The sequence below is a fragment of the Gymnoscopelus microlampas genome (genome assembly GCF_963454915.1).
Source record: "Gymnoscopelus microlampas genome assembly, chromosome: 9".
Classification (NCBI taxonomy): Eukaryota; Metazoa; Chordata; class Actinopteri; order Myctophiformes; family Myctophidae; genus Gymnoscopelus; species Gymnoscopelus microlampas.
The window spans coordinates 1,950,249-1,966,553 of NC_139946.1; the positions used below are offsets into that span (position 1 = coordinate 1,950,249).

The window sequence follows — 16,305 nt, forward strand, 5'->3', positions numbered from 1 at the left end:
TGGTTACCCGTTCGATTTTAAGTTTTGACTTATAACTTTTAAAGCTGTGAGCAAATAATATGTGCATTAACAATAATCAATTCCTCACCTTCTGCCCACTCCTTCACCCAATCCTCCAACTGGCTCTCTGACACTGCTAATTCCACCTTTAGGGATTCCAGGTTCTGCTGTTGGCTTTGAAGACCTTTAACGGCCTACAATGACAAAGAATCAAAGACAAGAAAACAAATGTTGTCTCATACACGTAAAATACTGCCACATGTAATATTAAAAATCTTAAAGAACATCACTGATATCATTACCTTCTGATATTGGCGAGACAGCGATGTGGCTCAAACTGTACAACTTCCCACTGAAAGTAGCTCTTCTGGAAGGCATCTGTTGAGATCTTCCCTGTCTATTTCAAAATAAGGATATCAACAGTTTATAATGGGCAGGCAATAAATAAGAAACAAATTCAATGCACATGACAAAAAGAAAAAATATATACTGTTGGCTAACTAAATTAAATACTCACACGGCCAAAGTGAACAGTTCGCTGATCAAGCATTCTTAAAAATGCCTGGCAGGACAGTCCTGGTGCAGCCATCTTCATTTTCTCAAATGAGAAAAATATATCTGTGGCATAAACTGTTGCGAAATTAAGTGTAGCAGGCCAGCAGTTACTGCAAATGAGATCGTCCACTCCAGCAGTCCAAGTGGCTTGGCATGACTCGCAACTCAGGTCAGGCATGCTGAGATCATATCGCCCTAGAAAATCAAAGACACGCACACTGTAATGTAAAACCTAGCATGGCATAAATTAGTCAATAGGCATACGTTTGATTTCATAAATACACCTATGACAAGCCTTGTGGGTAAGTAAAAATACCAAGTAAAAATATATTTTTAAGATGCTTTAAAAAAAAAAAAAAATCCTTACCATCCATTGTGATCACAGCAACAGCCTTTCCTGGGTTGACCCTCAATGCCTCCGATGCACAACCACAGATATTTGCAGGTATCCGCACAGGTACAAAGCACTCTGAAAAAGATCATTTGTGTCCAATAGGAAATAGAACATTACGATTGCTGGAACCACTTGAAGAGACTGAAAGAAGAGTGAGAAAGGTTAAAAAGATTCCATGACCGTAAGACAGGACAAAAAAATGCATTGTTTAGTGGTCAAAGTAATGAGATTAATGAGTCAGAGAGGATATGATATGGTGTACTCACAAACAAGAACTTACCACAACGGCAATGAGCCTCATCTACAATGCAGGTGGTTGGAGGCAAAGGCTGGAAGAACCCTGCATTCATGGCATCCCTGTTGTGCATCACGTTTCTAGTGTCTGTGTGCGTTTTGATGTCACATTCGGCACACAGGAATGGCCGTGGTTCACAGCCATGACAGCAGACAGCAGCTGGACTGATGGCACACTGTTGGCACATGTGTGTGCCTACATGTGCCCTCGCTGCAACGCGGTTAATCAGCCAGGGTCTCTCTGCCCGCCATCTCTCTAAAAGAGAGTGGTTCCGCGTACTCCAGTCGGAGGAAGCCTGGAGAGGAGCTGGGGTTGGTGCTTCCTCGATGTCAGCCGATGCAACGCTCAGGGAGTGCTGGAGCTCTTGTATGAAACGCTCTGTTAAGATAGTATGGGATATTGAAAAACAACATTAGGTTATGTTTTACATTTACAATATAAAAAGTATAATAATGGCTGTGAAAAGGTTAGTTGCACATTTATTCTGGTAAATGTGCAATACAAACATATAATTAACATTCAAACTCATTGACAGATTATTAGAATATATCATGAACATATTGCTTTGCACTAATGAAATACACACCAACGGCATTTGGAGCAAAGGAGACCTCAGCATTAGTGTCAGGAAAATCGTTGGGAGGAACAGGTTTCTGACCACAACCACCTGGATGAGCCTTCCGACTTGGACCAGCTACAACAGGAAAAAAAAAACACTGTCATCAACATTTACTCTCTCCTCAACATTTACTCACTGGCCTGGCATGTGCACTTAAGCCTTTCCAAATTGTCTAGAATGCCGCAGCATGATTGGTCTTCAACCAGCCAAAAATGGCACGTCGCTCTGGATTAAGAGCATCTGCTAAATGCATGAATTGTAAAAACTATAACTAACTATATAACTACACTATCCTATTTGCTGTAACACTAGTGTCAGCCTGGTTATTATCATGAGGACTATTAGACTTTTCCCAAACCATAACGTGGACAGTTCAGTCGCCTATGAATATGCAATCAAATAGGAATGATTGCTGTAGGTTGATTTAAAAAAATGTCTAGCTGTCCATTGGCAAGGCACTCAGGACATCTTTTTTAAAGGAAGCCTTATCAAGTTAAATGTTGTTATATCCACAGTGATTTTCAATGTTTATTACATTCACACACATCAACACAGACGGCAAAGCAAGGCACCAATCTGCTCATCAGGAGCAGTTAGGGGTTCAGTGTCTTGCCCAAAGTCAAGTGGACACTTCACATGCTCTGAAAATGTATGCGATCCACACATATGACCACTGAACATGGCAGCTGAGATAGGCTGCCGGGTTTAGTGGTCAGATGGGTGGATCGCAAAAGCTTTTGAAATTTTAAAGTGGATTTTATAATCGGCCTCAGGTCTAAATGAGTTAATGGTATAACAATACTGACCCTGATTTCTGGTTGATCCTGGCAGGGATGACATTTCTATTGCTGTCTCTCTTTTTCCACCTTACGGTTGGTCCAGGTGCCTTTGCCTTCTTCGCTGGAGTTGGTGGTGCTCTCCATTGTGACTCTGGAGGAATCAAGGCATTTAGACTTCTGGCCACAGCTGCCGCTTTTGCGGCATTTAAACTCCTTTCAAGTTCCGTAACCATGGCTTTTGGATCACTCATGGTGACGGGTAACAACAAATAACAGACAAAGACAATGATAAGACAAACAAGGGTAAACACACACACACACACACACACACACACACACACACACACACACACACACACACACACTAAGAGAAAGGTGTGGGGGGGGGGGGGGGGGGGGGGGGGCGCGAGAGAGAGAGAGAGAGTGCGAGAGAGAGAGAGAGTGGCTCTTAAAAGTGCCTTTTGGGTTGTTTGTTTGTTTGTTTGTTTGTTTAGGAGAGTTTGGTTGGAAGGATCTGTAAGAGAAAGCAACATATTCAGAATTACAATGAACAAAAGGAGAAACAGCCCTAAACCAGATATACAGAATCTTATACTTGCCCAAAAACACATCACGATACCTTTAATAGCTGCATACACTGAAATCCTGAGATAAACTCTGAGAGTGTACAGAACCGAATAGAACAGGGGTCTTCAACGTTTTCAGGCCAAGGACCCCCTAGCTGAGAGAGAGATGAAGCAGGGACCCCCTCTATATTGTATAAAATTGTGTTTCAGATTAAACTTTTTTGGTTTACTTTGTCTGCTTTTTCCCCCTCTATACATATAGCCTCTTTGCCAAAAAATAGCCGATCTACAAGCTCTCAAGCGCGAGGCGTTGAGAGCTTGTAGATCTGCTATTTTCGGCTAATGTTCCCCTCAGAAAAGGAATTATAGGGTTCAAGTGGTTAATGTAAAAAAAAATCCTATCACACAAAGATTTGGCGGACCCCCCTATAGTAGCTCTCAGGACCCCCTGTTGAAGACCCCTGGAATAGACCCTTATAGACCATATCCACACAGCGGCCATATTGCCAATGAAATGCCACCCCAGTTGCCACAGCAACGCAATGTTAAATTCCAAAATGGCCGCCGTGTGAATATGGACTATGGCAGTGGTTCTGGTTCTGGCTTTTCATGTGAAGCGCCCCAAATTAATATGTAACATATCAGTTTTAAGAAATAGATCCATAAGCTCACAACACGTCACATCGCAATGCTTTGTGAGCTTTTTGATCAGCTACTTTCGAATATCCAAACAACAACAACATTAACATCATAATACATTTAAATTAAGTGATTAAATAGTTCCTGTTTTAAAAAAATCTTTATTTAACTCCTGGTACCAGCTTTATAGTTGAATCCTCTGCCCCCCGCCCCCACCCATCTTCTCTTATTCAACTGACCTTTATCCCAACATGTTTTGCATTGCACCTCTGTATGGTATATATAATATGACTGTTCAATTGAGTACAATGGACCAAAATGTAAACAAGCCCCTGGGGCTTATTGTGTTCATATTTTAGCATAACATTTGACTGTACTACTAGTACTGATTGATTAATTGATTTAATACTTTATTAGCAGTACAGGACAGTAAAGTTCTATAGGATTTAAACCACAAGAAAGCACTATGGCTCAATAGGATCCTTTTGTATTCTATTCATAATAAAACATCCATTTGTACACTCAGAATGGGAAACACAAACAATGATTACATTTCGTTTTGCCTTTAGTGTTGTGCAAACAAACATGGCATATAGAATACATAACTACACACAAATGAAGAGGGACACACACAAATAGCCGAGCTCATGTTGTTGTGTTTGTTTGTTATGGCTTGTTAGCTTAGGGATATGTCCACTGTAAAACAGTTTTAAACTTATACAGACCAACCAACTTGCTACTGTACACACCCTAACATGTTAGCAACAACCCTGTGTTGTGGTTCTATGATTTAGTGGTGGTGGGGGTGCAGATTTAACATGTGTTTCTATTAAATAAATGAAAAAGTAACAAGACTTCACTTACCGCGATGTAGTTGAAAAACAATGCAATGCATCATGGGAGGCATAGACGCACATATGCATACCAGTGTTGCCAGGTATGCTTATTATAATTTCCCCAAAAAATGAATTTGAAAATAGCAGATCTACAAGCTCACAACGCGTCGCATCACGACACGTTGTGAGCTTGTAGATCTACTATTTTCAAGCAGCTGACGTATATGTTTGAAGTGCTCATGAGTCATGTGGCCCATAGTTGCTTCTTTTGGGCTTGTTTTCCTAGACCAGTGGTTGCTTGTTTCTCTCACAGAATCTGGCAACACTGGTAATGACGTTTTTGCTGCACAACTGCCCCTCAATATGATTGTTTACGTCCTAAATGTTACAAAAAACATGAAATCGTTTTGAGAAAAAATAAATGCTGCTATTTGTTCCTAAGCGACTGCAAAAGACTGCTGCTATTTGTTTCAAAAAGCTTTAAAAGAAGGCCAGAACCTTTACAGAACGTGAAATGTGCCTATAACCACATTTCCGGTTCAGAACGGATACGGAAACGTTATGTTTGTTTTCATGTATGTGGACGTGGTGAACATCCGGATGCAGTAGGCGGGATTTTATGAGTGCTAGGAATCAAGAAATTACAAATAATTATTTATTGCTAGAATTGTTCATACATTAGGCATTTAAGTGCCAGAATAATTGATTAGTGGACAAGCAGATCATTTATATAGATCTATTAGATTAAAATAAATAGTTTTGATCGGATCTTTACTACTGTCAATCAAGTCATACGGAAGTAATCTGACGTGACGTCACGGGTATACAAAAGTTAAATAAAAGTGTCGTTCTCAACAAATACTCATCGAAAAATGACCAAACTAGTATGTAAATACTCAGAATATTTACAGGTTTTTGTGGGTGGTGGCGTGTGGTCTGGTGCATTTCAAACAAGCTTCTTAGCGCACGTTTTGAAATGCCAATGCATTATCAATGGCCCGCCTGTGACGGCGCAATGTGTCGTCTTTGGACCTCAATGAATGTCTATGAGTGACCGTGGAAGGCACATAATTACGTCGCTGGCGTCCAGCGACGGCATTCGGCTCCGTCGCGGGGTTCTGACAAAAAGGCAACCGGCTACGTTTTCGGAGTGAGACCGTGTTGCTTTAACCCATAAAAGTGTAATTGATGTGGAAACAGTGACCCAATGGAAACAAGCCATATGCTTTCTTGGGTTTCGGACCCGTGCTGCTAAATCAACATGACATGCTCCAAACTTTAATAAATGCTATTCCAAAAGGTGTAATTAAGGTGTAAAGGTAAAGGCTTCTAAATTTCAAATAATAGTAACTTAATCTATTCCAAAATAATATTTGACATATATATAAACGAAAAATTATGAAAGAAGTTAACAAAATTCCTTGTGTCAATAAATTGTGTTTTTATTATGGGTCCATTTGGACACTCTCTGAGTTATGGGGGTCATTGAAAATGAAAACGATTCAGAACCACATAGGCTTGCCAGGACTCCAATATACACCAATTGGGTCTTAAAAAGAAAAACATTAAAAACAAAATCTAGAATAATTATTGGGAATAAGTAGGCCTAGTAGCTACAACTTGGTCTGCTCATTTTCCCCTCTACACCAAACCTCTTCACCGAAAATAGAGGGTCTTGTAGATCTGTTATTTTCGGCTAATGTTCCCCCCAGGATGCTATAGGTTTAAGTCCTTCATATAAAAAACAACAACAACAAAAAAACTGTTTCTATCACACGGGTGGCCCCCTGTACTCTGAGGACACCCTAGGGGTCCCGGACCCCCCTGTTGAAGACCTATGCCATGCCATTGAACCTCACTGCCTGCTTATGGATTCTCTCTCTTAATCAGCACCAAATGGCCATGTTGTTGTGTCATTCATTCCGCAAGCAACGTAATGCGTGTGTGTGTCATTCAAGCCTAATGAAATTAATTTACATATTCTCAAAAATTAAAAACACAAAAAAATCATAAAAAAATTCTGTGCGGTCTGTAAATGGCATTGCTTACGCATACAAGTGGAGCCTAATGTTTGATGACATTTTAAAGATTGCAAAATAAAATAAAAATATTTTATAGTGATCTAATTCTGTAATCGCCATATATCCATATCTAAAATGTCAGTACCTGCCGACTTTTGATAAATTGCTGACTGTGCCAAAATCAAGGATCCCACATCATCATGTGCACTATCAGGTGGAGACGGTTTTGCATTTACAAAATATATTTATTTAATTTCATATTTAATATATATATATATATATATATATATATATATATATATATATATATATATATATATATATATATATATATATATATATATATATATATATATATATATACGTGTGTGTGTGTGTGTGTGTGTGTGTGTGTGTGTGTGTGTGTGTGTGTGTGTAGAGAGAGAGAGAGAGAGAGAGAGAGAGAGAGAGTGTGTGTGTGTAGAGAGAGAGAGAGAGAGAGAGAGAGAGAGAGAGAGAGAGAGAGAGAGAGAGAGAGAGAGAGAGCACCACCCGCACCCACGATAGTTGCGTTTGAAATCAAATCATGACCCGTCCGCACGCAGGCTGCGGATCGGCCCTCTATTTTCGGTGAAGAGGTTTGGTGTAGAGTAGAAATAAACAAACAAACAAACAAACAATATAGACTATTTTCTATAGCATTTATATCTGATCTCTCTCTCTCTCTCTCTCTCTCTCTATCTCTCTCTCTCTCTCTCTCTCTCTCTCTCTCTCTCTCTCTCTCTCTCTCTCTCTCTCTCTCTCTCTCTCTCAGCCTACAGCAAAGCCGACACTTTCAACAGTGAAACGTTGTAATATTTAAAGTCACCTCAACACCCTTAGGGGGTCCTCGGAGTTTCTGATCTACAAGTTCACGTGAGCTTGTAGATCGGCAATTGTTTTGCAAAGAGTTAGGTGTGTAGAGGGAAAAAAGAGCAGCAACAGTGTATCCGAATGTTATACAATATAGAGGGGGTCCCTGCTTCATCATGAAAACGTTGAAGACCCCTGCCCCACAAGGGGAAGTGGTGATGATTATTTTCCTTTCTAAATTATATAGAATTTAGCTTGGTGTGTGCGTGTGCGTGTGCGAGAGAGAGAGAGAGAGAGAGAGAGAGAGAGAGAGAGAGAGAGAGAGAGAGAAAGAGCATGTGTGTGAGCGTTTGTTTTTTATGTTAATCCGATAAACACATCAAAACACTTAATCGTAAATGGCCATATTCCTGGACCCGTCTTTGATTATTTTTGAATGAAAGTGGTTCATGTAATGTAACGCGACTGACGGGAGCAAACCATCCATTCGGTTTAGCGCAGGATAGACAATTCTTATGTTGTTGTTTCCTGTCCTTTATACTTGTGTAGTAAGCTACATGAGAGAACATTACTTCTACTCCATTACATCTCAGAGGCATATAGCCTATTATACTTTTACTCCACTTCAATTATTTGAAAACTTTAGTTACTAGTTACTTTGTTTTGATTATTATTACAAAACACTGTAATCACTTCAGTCCTTTATACATTTTGGCCATTTAAAAATAGCATATCTACAAGCTCACGACACAAGAGAGAGGAGAGAGAGAGAGAGAGAGAGAGAGAGAGAGAGAGAGAGAGAGAGAGAGAGAGAGAGAGAGTTTCTTGTTTTTCTCCGCTCTGCCTGCACCCACGATAATTGCGTTTGAAATCACGAACAGTCCGTCCGCGGGCTGCGGGTGTCCCGCGCATCACTAACCTGGTCACGACACAATCTGCTATTTTCAACACACATATATATATATATATATATAGAGAGAGAGAGAGAGAGAGAGAGAGAGAGAGAGAGAGAGAGAGAGAGAGAGAAACGTGTGTTTCTTGTTTTTCTCCGCTCTGCCTGCACCCACGATAATTGCGTTTGAAATCACGACCAGTCCATCCAGGCTGCGGGTGTCCCGCGCATCGGAACAATGAACCTTATGGGCCATCGGAACAATGAACCGTCGGTACAATGAACCGTCGGCCATCGGAACAATGAACCGTCGGTACAATGAACCGTCGGCATAATGGACCGTCGGAACAATGGACCGTCGGCATTATGGGTGGACCCCGGTCATAAATACTGTTCTTTACATAATCAGGCAAACCGATGGCATAATGATGATGGCAATGGAATTCTAGACCTATAAGTATTTTACCTGTTTTGAGCAAAATCATGGAAAAGTTGGTGCATTCACAAATTCAAGCTTATTTTGTTTCAAACAGCTTGCAACTGATTCTCAAGATCCCTATAGAGCTGGCCACTCTACTTCTACTGCTTTGATACAGATGACTGATAACTGGCTTAATGCTATAGATAACTATGCTGGTGGGAGCTGTGCTGTTAGATTTTAGAGCTGCATTTGATGTGCTAGCTAGCTGGACCATTCTACTGGTTGAGAAACTTATATGTTATGGTTTTAACTCTTCTGCTTTAAAGTGGATACTAAGTTATTTGTCCTCCAGATCACAGAAGGTGTATCTAATGGCAGCCTGTCCAGTAGCAGAGGTCGAGTGTGGCGTTCCGCAAGGAAGTTGCCTAGGACTTTTGCTCTTGTCAATATGATTTACTAATGACCTATGTCCAGGGAATGTGCTTCTTTTATTTCCCGTCTGCTTTTATGTCAGATGGTTCAAAGTTTAGTTTTATGTCATCTTGACAATTGCTCAACAATGTGGTCATCTGCTGCCAGTGGTGACCTCAGGAAGCTCCAAGTTGTCCAATACTGGGCTGCTCACTAAGGTCTAATGTGAGCTGTATGCATGCCTGCCTCTCTTGGCTTACAGTTGAGAATAGGTTGTCTTTTAATACACTTGTGCTGTTCAAGTCAGTCATGAGCGGTAAAACTCCCGTTTTTATACTTAAACAGATTGTTTATTGTAATACTGTGCATGCTCATTACACTAGAGGTTCCAGTAATGGGCAGCTTGAATTACCTGATCCAAAAACCAACGATTTGAGGAGATCTTTTATTTATAGATCATTGACTCTTTGGAACAACCTGCCTCAAAAGCTCTGCTGCATTTACAGTAAATTAACTTTTTAAAATAATCTTAAATAGTATTTACTATTTAACACTGTAAAGTATTTTTGTTTGTTCATTTTTTTCTGTTTCTTTGCTCACATGTAATTTCAGCTATCTTATTTGTTAGTTTCAATATGTATTGTGTGTACTGAGTACTGACATTTAATACATTTGTATTTGCAACTGTAGCCAATTGTTTTTGTATGTTTTTTTGTGTGGACCCCAGGAAGACTAGCTGGTTGCTATGGCAACAGCTAATGGGGATCCTTAATAAAAAAAAAATAATTAAAAAAAAACACTCTCCAGTTCAACTGGAGTGTGGATACGATATTGATTTGAATTAAATGATTTAGGTACACAGTTATAGTTTACCCCAAGTTGGGGCGCTGACTCAATTTTGGGCGTACAATTCTAGGCGTACTTGTGTCTTTATGTAACTTCCTTGATGGTTCTTGTGGAAAGCCAGCCAAGTGACGCGAGGTCGTTCAAAACGTATAAATACTAGCCGGCTGTTTGCAGATCTTTTACACACAGTTCAGGATGGCGTTGGAGGAGCTCGTTTCAGCTCTCAATAATTTAGCAAATGCTGTTGAGAATAATCGACTATCGGAAACTGACGTTTGTGATAGAGTGAAAACACTTTCGGATAGAGTGGAAGAACTTTCTGCTTTAGCAGGTCTTGACAGCTCAGGCGTTCTCAGTATATTGGCACAGGTGTTGCAGTCTCTGTCCGAGGCACGTAGAGTGGGAAGACCTGCCATTGACATAGCCGCCGAGGCTATAGAGTGGTACATCTGTCATGATTTCAAAATTAGAGAAATCGCGGCGATGTATGGAGTGTGCAAAAACACCATTCTCAATAAGATGCAGTTGCATGGTCTCAGGTAAGAATGATTCTACTACTCTGTAGTGTGTGCTTGTTTTGTCTTGTGAAAATGTGTTCATTTATTATATATTAATTAATATTGTCGGATAGTAATGGAGCTAATTGAAGAGAATCATAAACACATGAGTAGGGGGTACTATTGGCATGGCAAAAGGCTCAAGGGGTACATAAGACAAAAACGGAATAGGAACCATTGGCCTAGGTGTCTTACCTGACACCACCTGGGTCTACATTTCTCACGTCACACTATTCTAATATTAATAATAATAGCCCGCAGAAACCACCCATTAGTTCTGTGGTGGCGCCATCTTGTGTTCTGCTGCACTTGTAGAATAGTCTCCAACCACTGAAGATGTATTAGTAATTATTGGATTAACATACTCTAAAGTCTGCTTATTGGTTTAAGTCATTGGTTCTCAAAGTGTGGTCCGAGGACCCCCAGGGGTACTTGAGGGGGTTCCAAGGGGTACCCAGCAAAATGATGGACAGGGACCAAATGGACCCTTATGGGTCTGTAACTCTGAGAGTGTACAAACATTAGTACACTCAGAGTTAAATTGACATAGATTTTACAATATAAATTGCGGTCAAAGTGATAGAAATGCCATTAAATGGGGGTCTGTAGCCCTAATGCATGTCAAACTGGGGGTCCTTGAAATTAAAATGGTTGAGAATCACTGCTAAAGCCGTAAAAAATCTTCTCTTATGGGGGTCCGCGGGCTAGTAAGTGTCAATTTGGGGGTCCTTGACACAAAAAAGTTTGAGAACCACTGGTTTAAGTCAAACCCTTTGCAACAAGGATTTGCATAACCTGTATGATTAACAGTGTTAATTTAACACAGACCTTGTATTCTCTTCTTGTTAGTGTGTCGGCCATGTATTCAACTGTCACAGACTCTCAGCTGGATACTAGGGTACTGGAAATCCACAGAGCTCACCCACAGTGTGGATACCGCATGATGAGAGCTTATCTTCGCACAAGTGGTCATCTGGTGCAAAGTAGGTTACTTGTTAAAGCATCAGTCCTCCCACGATTCATTATTATTCCATAATGTCAATGTAATGTCAATATGATTTCAATGTATCACAATAATTATCATGATATATTCATAGCCTATCTCATATTTTCTGCATGTTCTAATTTTGAAATTACATTTATTTACCTACTATGTCAAGTTGCAAGAGTGCGCCAATCACTCAGAAGAGTGGACCCAGAGGGCACAGAACTTCGAGCCCTGGCCAACCGGACTCTATATCGCCGGCAGTATAATGTTCCAGCACCAAATTGTATGTGGCATATAGACGGGAATCACAAATTAATCCGGTAGGTACCTGAAACCAATGTTTAACTAATTGTGCAAAAGCTTTCAGATAGCTCATGCTGACCAAATTTTGTTTCAAAATAAGCTGGCGATTCGTCATCCATGGTGGGATTGATGGTTTCAGCCGCCTTGTGGTGTTCCTGATGCCTGCCATCAACAACCGTGCTGAGACGGTACTCCATGCCTTCCTTGGTGCAGTCAGGCTGTTTAATTTGCCATCGCGTGTGAGATCGGATAAGGGCCTTGAAAACATTGAGGTGGCGAGATTCATGGTGCAATCCCAGGGAGAGAACCGCAATTCCCATATAACTGGGAGGAGTGTGCACAACCAGAGGTAAATTAATTCTGCACTTAATTGTATACACATCAACCCCTCAGTGTACAGTAGGGCTTACTTTATTCATCCTTGAAGGTACATTTCCACCACTAAAGATATACACACATTAAACACAAATACTTTGAAAAAAACATGATGAAGACCAGACCTGGTATACATATTTCAGGCTAAGGACCTGAGAGATGAAGCAGGGACCACCACTAAATATTGCATAAAATTGTGTTGCATATTATACTTTTTCATAGATTTCACTGATGGCTTCATAGACTTTTTTGACATCACTTTCATCAGTGTTATGTCATTATTTATAATTATTATATTACACATTATCTATTGTAGTTATATTTTGTATTCACGTTCATGAGTATTTTCAGACGTTTAACCACTTAAACCCTCAATTTTGTCAACTTCAGCTTCGGCTCTGTATTTGGTCTGCTCTTTTTTCCCTCAACCCCAAATCTCTTTGCGGAAAATAGCCGTTCTACAAGTTCACAATGCGTTGTACTGCAACACGTTGTGAGCTTGTAGATCGGCTGTTTTCAGCAAAGGTTTCCTCCGGAATGGAGATACTAGGTTTCTAGGGGTTCATGTAAATAAAAAAAAGGTTCCTATCTCAGCTCCCCTAATAACTCTGAGGAACCCCTGTTGAAGGCCTATGACATATACCATAACATTAAATAGTTGCAGTGTTTACAATTTTAGTAAATGCAGGTATTATAGGGTTTACTTTTTCAAATCATTCTTTAAAATAAGTTTTCCCCTTTTTGTAGAATTGAGCGTCTATGGCGAGATGTATACACACAAGTCCTGGACCTGTTCCACACTCTCTTCCATGCAATGGAAGCATCTGGGATGTTGCTTCCAGACAATGAAATCCATGTGTATGCTCTCCACTGGGTGTTTCTGCCATTGCTTCAGAGTCACCTTGGCAGGTTCCAAGAAGCGTGGAACTTCCACAGTCTGAGAACTGAAAATAATCAGTCACCCTACCAGCTGTGGCTACGGAACATAGATTCTGCTGAAGATCCCCAGGAAGTAAGTAGGATTAAACTATTTTGGTACTAAAGTGTATGATATATCATGATGGCTCCAGGGGGTTTTGTTTACAGAAAGCAACTAAAGCAATTCTCACATTGTTAGGTTGATGAATTGTATGGAGCAACCACGGATGGTCCAGAGCTGAGGGGCACAGATGGAGTCCAAATCCCTGAAGTCCAGTTACCCCATGAGCTTACCCCAGAGGAGATCGCAAGACTGCCCAATCGGGATGTTCCTCTGAGCGAAGCACTTGGTGTTTACATTGCAACAGTAGAGCAACTAGAAAACATATTTGGTTAATATGTAAAGGGTATTCTTGGACAGTGTGTAAATAAATTAATTGCAATTGAGAAATATAAAAGAAAAGGCCAATATATCTTTCTTCTCATTTCAATGGTAAATCCCGGTTACACCCAAGCATCATGAGCTCCAGCTTGTTGGGGAAAGGTATTGGCAGGTGGCTGCTTTAAAGGGAAAACACAAATTACATTTCGGTTTGGAAGGGTACGGGGTGGGTCATTATCGCTTAACATGTGTACAGGTTTGTCAAAAAGAAATTGGGGTCTATGTAAAATACTTGAATCCCAAATCACAGTCACGTTTTTCTTTTTAACTAGAATAGCTGGTTTGTGTGTCACAACATCTACATAAGTTAATATAGTGTCTATGCAGATTCAAGATGTATAAAATATCATGGAGCTCTGTTCAGTGATTTCTGGCTTTGTCAACCCTTAACCACACATCAATGAAGCAACCATTGGAATATTATTTCTATACAAATTACAGAAGCCGCACTAATCCAGTAGCCATATTAACAAAATGTAAAGACTATTGCCTGAATCCTGTCCTTAATTTGGGTGTGCAGCAATACTTTGCAAAAAAGGCACAAGGCACAGATTTATGCAAAAATAATAACTTTATTTGTATAGCACCTTTCATACAAGAATTTAACCCAAAGTGCTTCACATTAAGATAATAAATAAAATGCCTGAATAGTGCAGTTAAACTAAAGAGCAAGTCAACGTAGGGCAAGATTATACAAATTAATCAAAGCAGAAATGGCAATACAAAAAATTGTAAAAGACGTGATTACAGAAAACGCTAGATTAATTTAGATAAATGCCATATTAAAGACAGGTTTTCAATTTACTCTTAAAAACTAAGAAAGCATGCCTTGTTAGGTTCCAGTGGTAGTGCATTCCACAACTTAGGGCCATAGACTCAGAAAGAAGCCTCACCGGTGTTCTTACAGTATGAGAGGCATTGGGAACCACTAGTAGGAGAGCCTGTATAGAATCATTGACATATCAAGGTATTGAGTGCTTTAAAATCTAGCCAGTTGACAGGACTGGACTAATGTGATCTTCTGGTATTGGTTAAAATTCTAGATTACTTGTGATTTTCTTATGGATTGTTTTGGTAGTCCTGTAAAAAGAGTTGCAATAGTCTAGCCGGCTTGTGATAAAAGCGTGGATAAGCACTTCTGCATCTCTCAGATTTAAAAAAGGTCTTACTTTAGCCATGTTTCTCAAATGAAGAAAGGCTGTTCTTGTGACCTTGTTAAAATGGGAATTATAATTTAGGCCGCAGTCTAAGATCACACCTGTTATGACCTGTCTAGCCAGAGATCCAAGCATTGACTGTAATTTGTCTATCAGATTTGGGGCCGGTGAGGAGAATCTCTGTTTTTCCCTCGTTAAGTTTTAAAAAGTTATACACATCCAAATATGGATGTCATTAAGGCAAGAAGTGAGATCACTCAGGGCATTGGGGTTGTCTGGTGAGACGGATGTATGCAGCTGGGTATCATCTACCTGCTATCTGCTGGTAGTTGACAAACGATAATATACAGTAATATGCAAAAACATCATACAAGAGTAGTAATAAAAGGTAACGAATTTGACCCCATTTCTGTGCCAAAACTGGGTTCAGTAAGATCCTTCTGGTGTTGTGCCTGTGTGTATTTTACGCAGTAGTCTGACAGGTACATGCTTTCTCGCGTATCTTGAAGACCAGGCCTATTGCAAGTTGCTTTACTCTGTCCTCTATCCTGAGTCATCCCACCCTAGCATAATGAGCAGGGACGGCAGACATCTGCCCTCTTCATCTTCATCCACTGGTCAAATGGAATAGCAGCATTTTGGGCACAGTATAAGTAACAATACTGTCCGTTTCCTGGGATAGGGCTGGTGGCACTAGCTGCATTTAGAATTTTTCTACCATTCGGGCTGCCCAAGGCCCTTGGACAGGTCAACCAGCTCCCTGATCTTACTTTGACTATAGTCTATCTTGATGAACTGACCCTGCTGAAAAAAACAGCACAAACCAGCTTATGATGGTTGCTGGTTTTAGCTGGTTTTAGCTGGTTTTAGCTGGTATTAGCTGGTCTTGGCTGGTCTTAAGCTGGTTTAGATGGCATACCAGGCTGGACAAGTTGGTCAGGCTGGTCAGGCTGGTTTGCCAGTGTAGTTGGTAGCTGGTCACTAAGCTGGATTCTGCTGGTCTTTGCTGGTCAGCCAGCTGGCTGGCTGGACTGACCAGCAAAGCCAAGCTGGTAGCTGGTCTTTGCTGGTCAAATGGGTGGACTGACCTGCAAATACCAGCTTACTAGCTGGACTTAGCTGGTCAGATGGCTGGACACTGGACAGACCAGCAAAGACCAGCTTACCAGCTGGACTTAGCTGGTCAGATGGCTGGACAGACCAGCAATGACCAGCTGATAAGCTGGTCAAGTTGGTTAGATCAGTGGTTCTCAACATGTGGGTCGGGACCCACATGGGGGGTCCCCACATGATCTGGGGTGGTCCCCAGATGACAGTGAAGTGACAATTTAAGGACCTTTAAGACCTTTTTAATGCTTATTTGCATGTCATGTAAATGTATATTTTTTGTAAACCCTGAATAATATTTTTTTCCGTTTCCTACAAAAATATTTTATATTATTCTTTCAAAAGATTTCCCA

The 16,305-nt window shown here is 40.5% G+C and overlaps 1 protein-coding gene and 1 long non-coding RNA gene across 2 annotated transcripts in view; both read right to left on the reverse strand.

The window, feature by feature from the left end:
- LOC311052388 overlaps window positions 1-16,305 on the reverse strand; it is a 127,770-nt gene that overhangs the window by 79,408 nt on the left and 32,057 nt on the right. The window lies entirely within an intron of this gene.
- LOC311051729 (uncharacterized protein) lies at window positions 89-2,948 on the reverse strand. The gene is made up of 7 exons (XM_084066347.1): window positions 2,670-2,948; window positions 1,831-1,938; window positions 1,230-1,622; window positions 923-1,024; window positions 518-750; window positions 303-397; window positions 89-194 (listed from the first exon to the last, which is right to left on the reverse strand). The coding sequence occupies exons 1-7, from the start codon at window positions 2,701-2,703 to the stop codon at window positions 149-151; spliced, it is 1,011 nt and encodes a 336-aa protein (XP_083922473.1). The 5' UTR covers window positions 2,704-2,948; the 3' UTR covers window positions 89-148.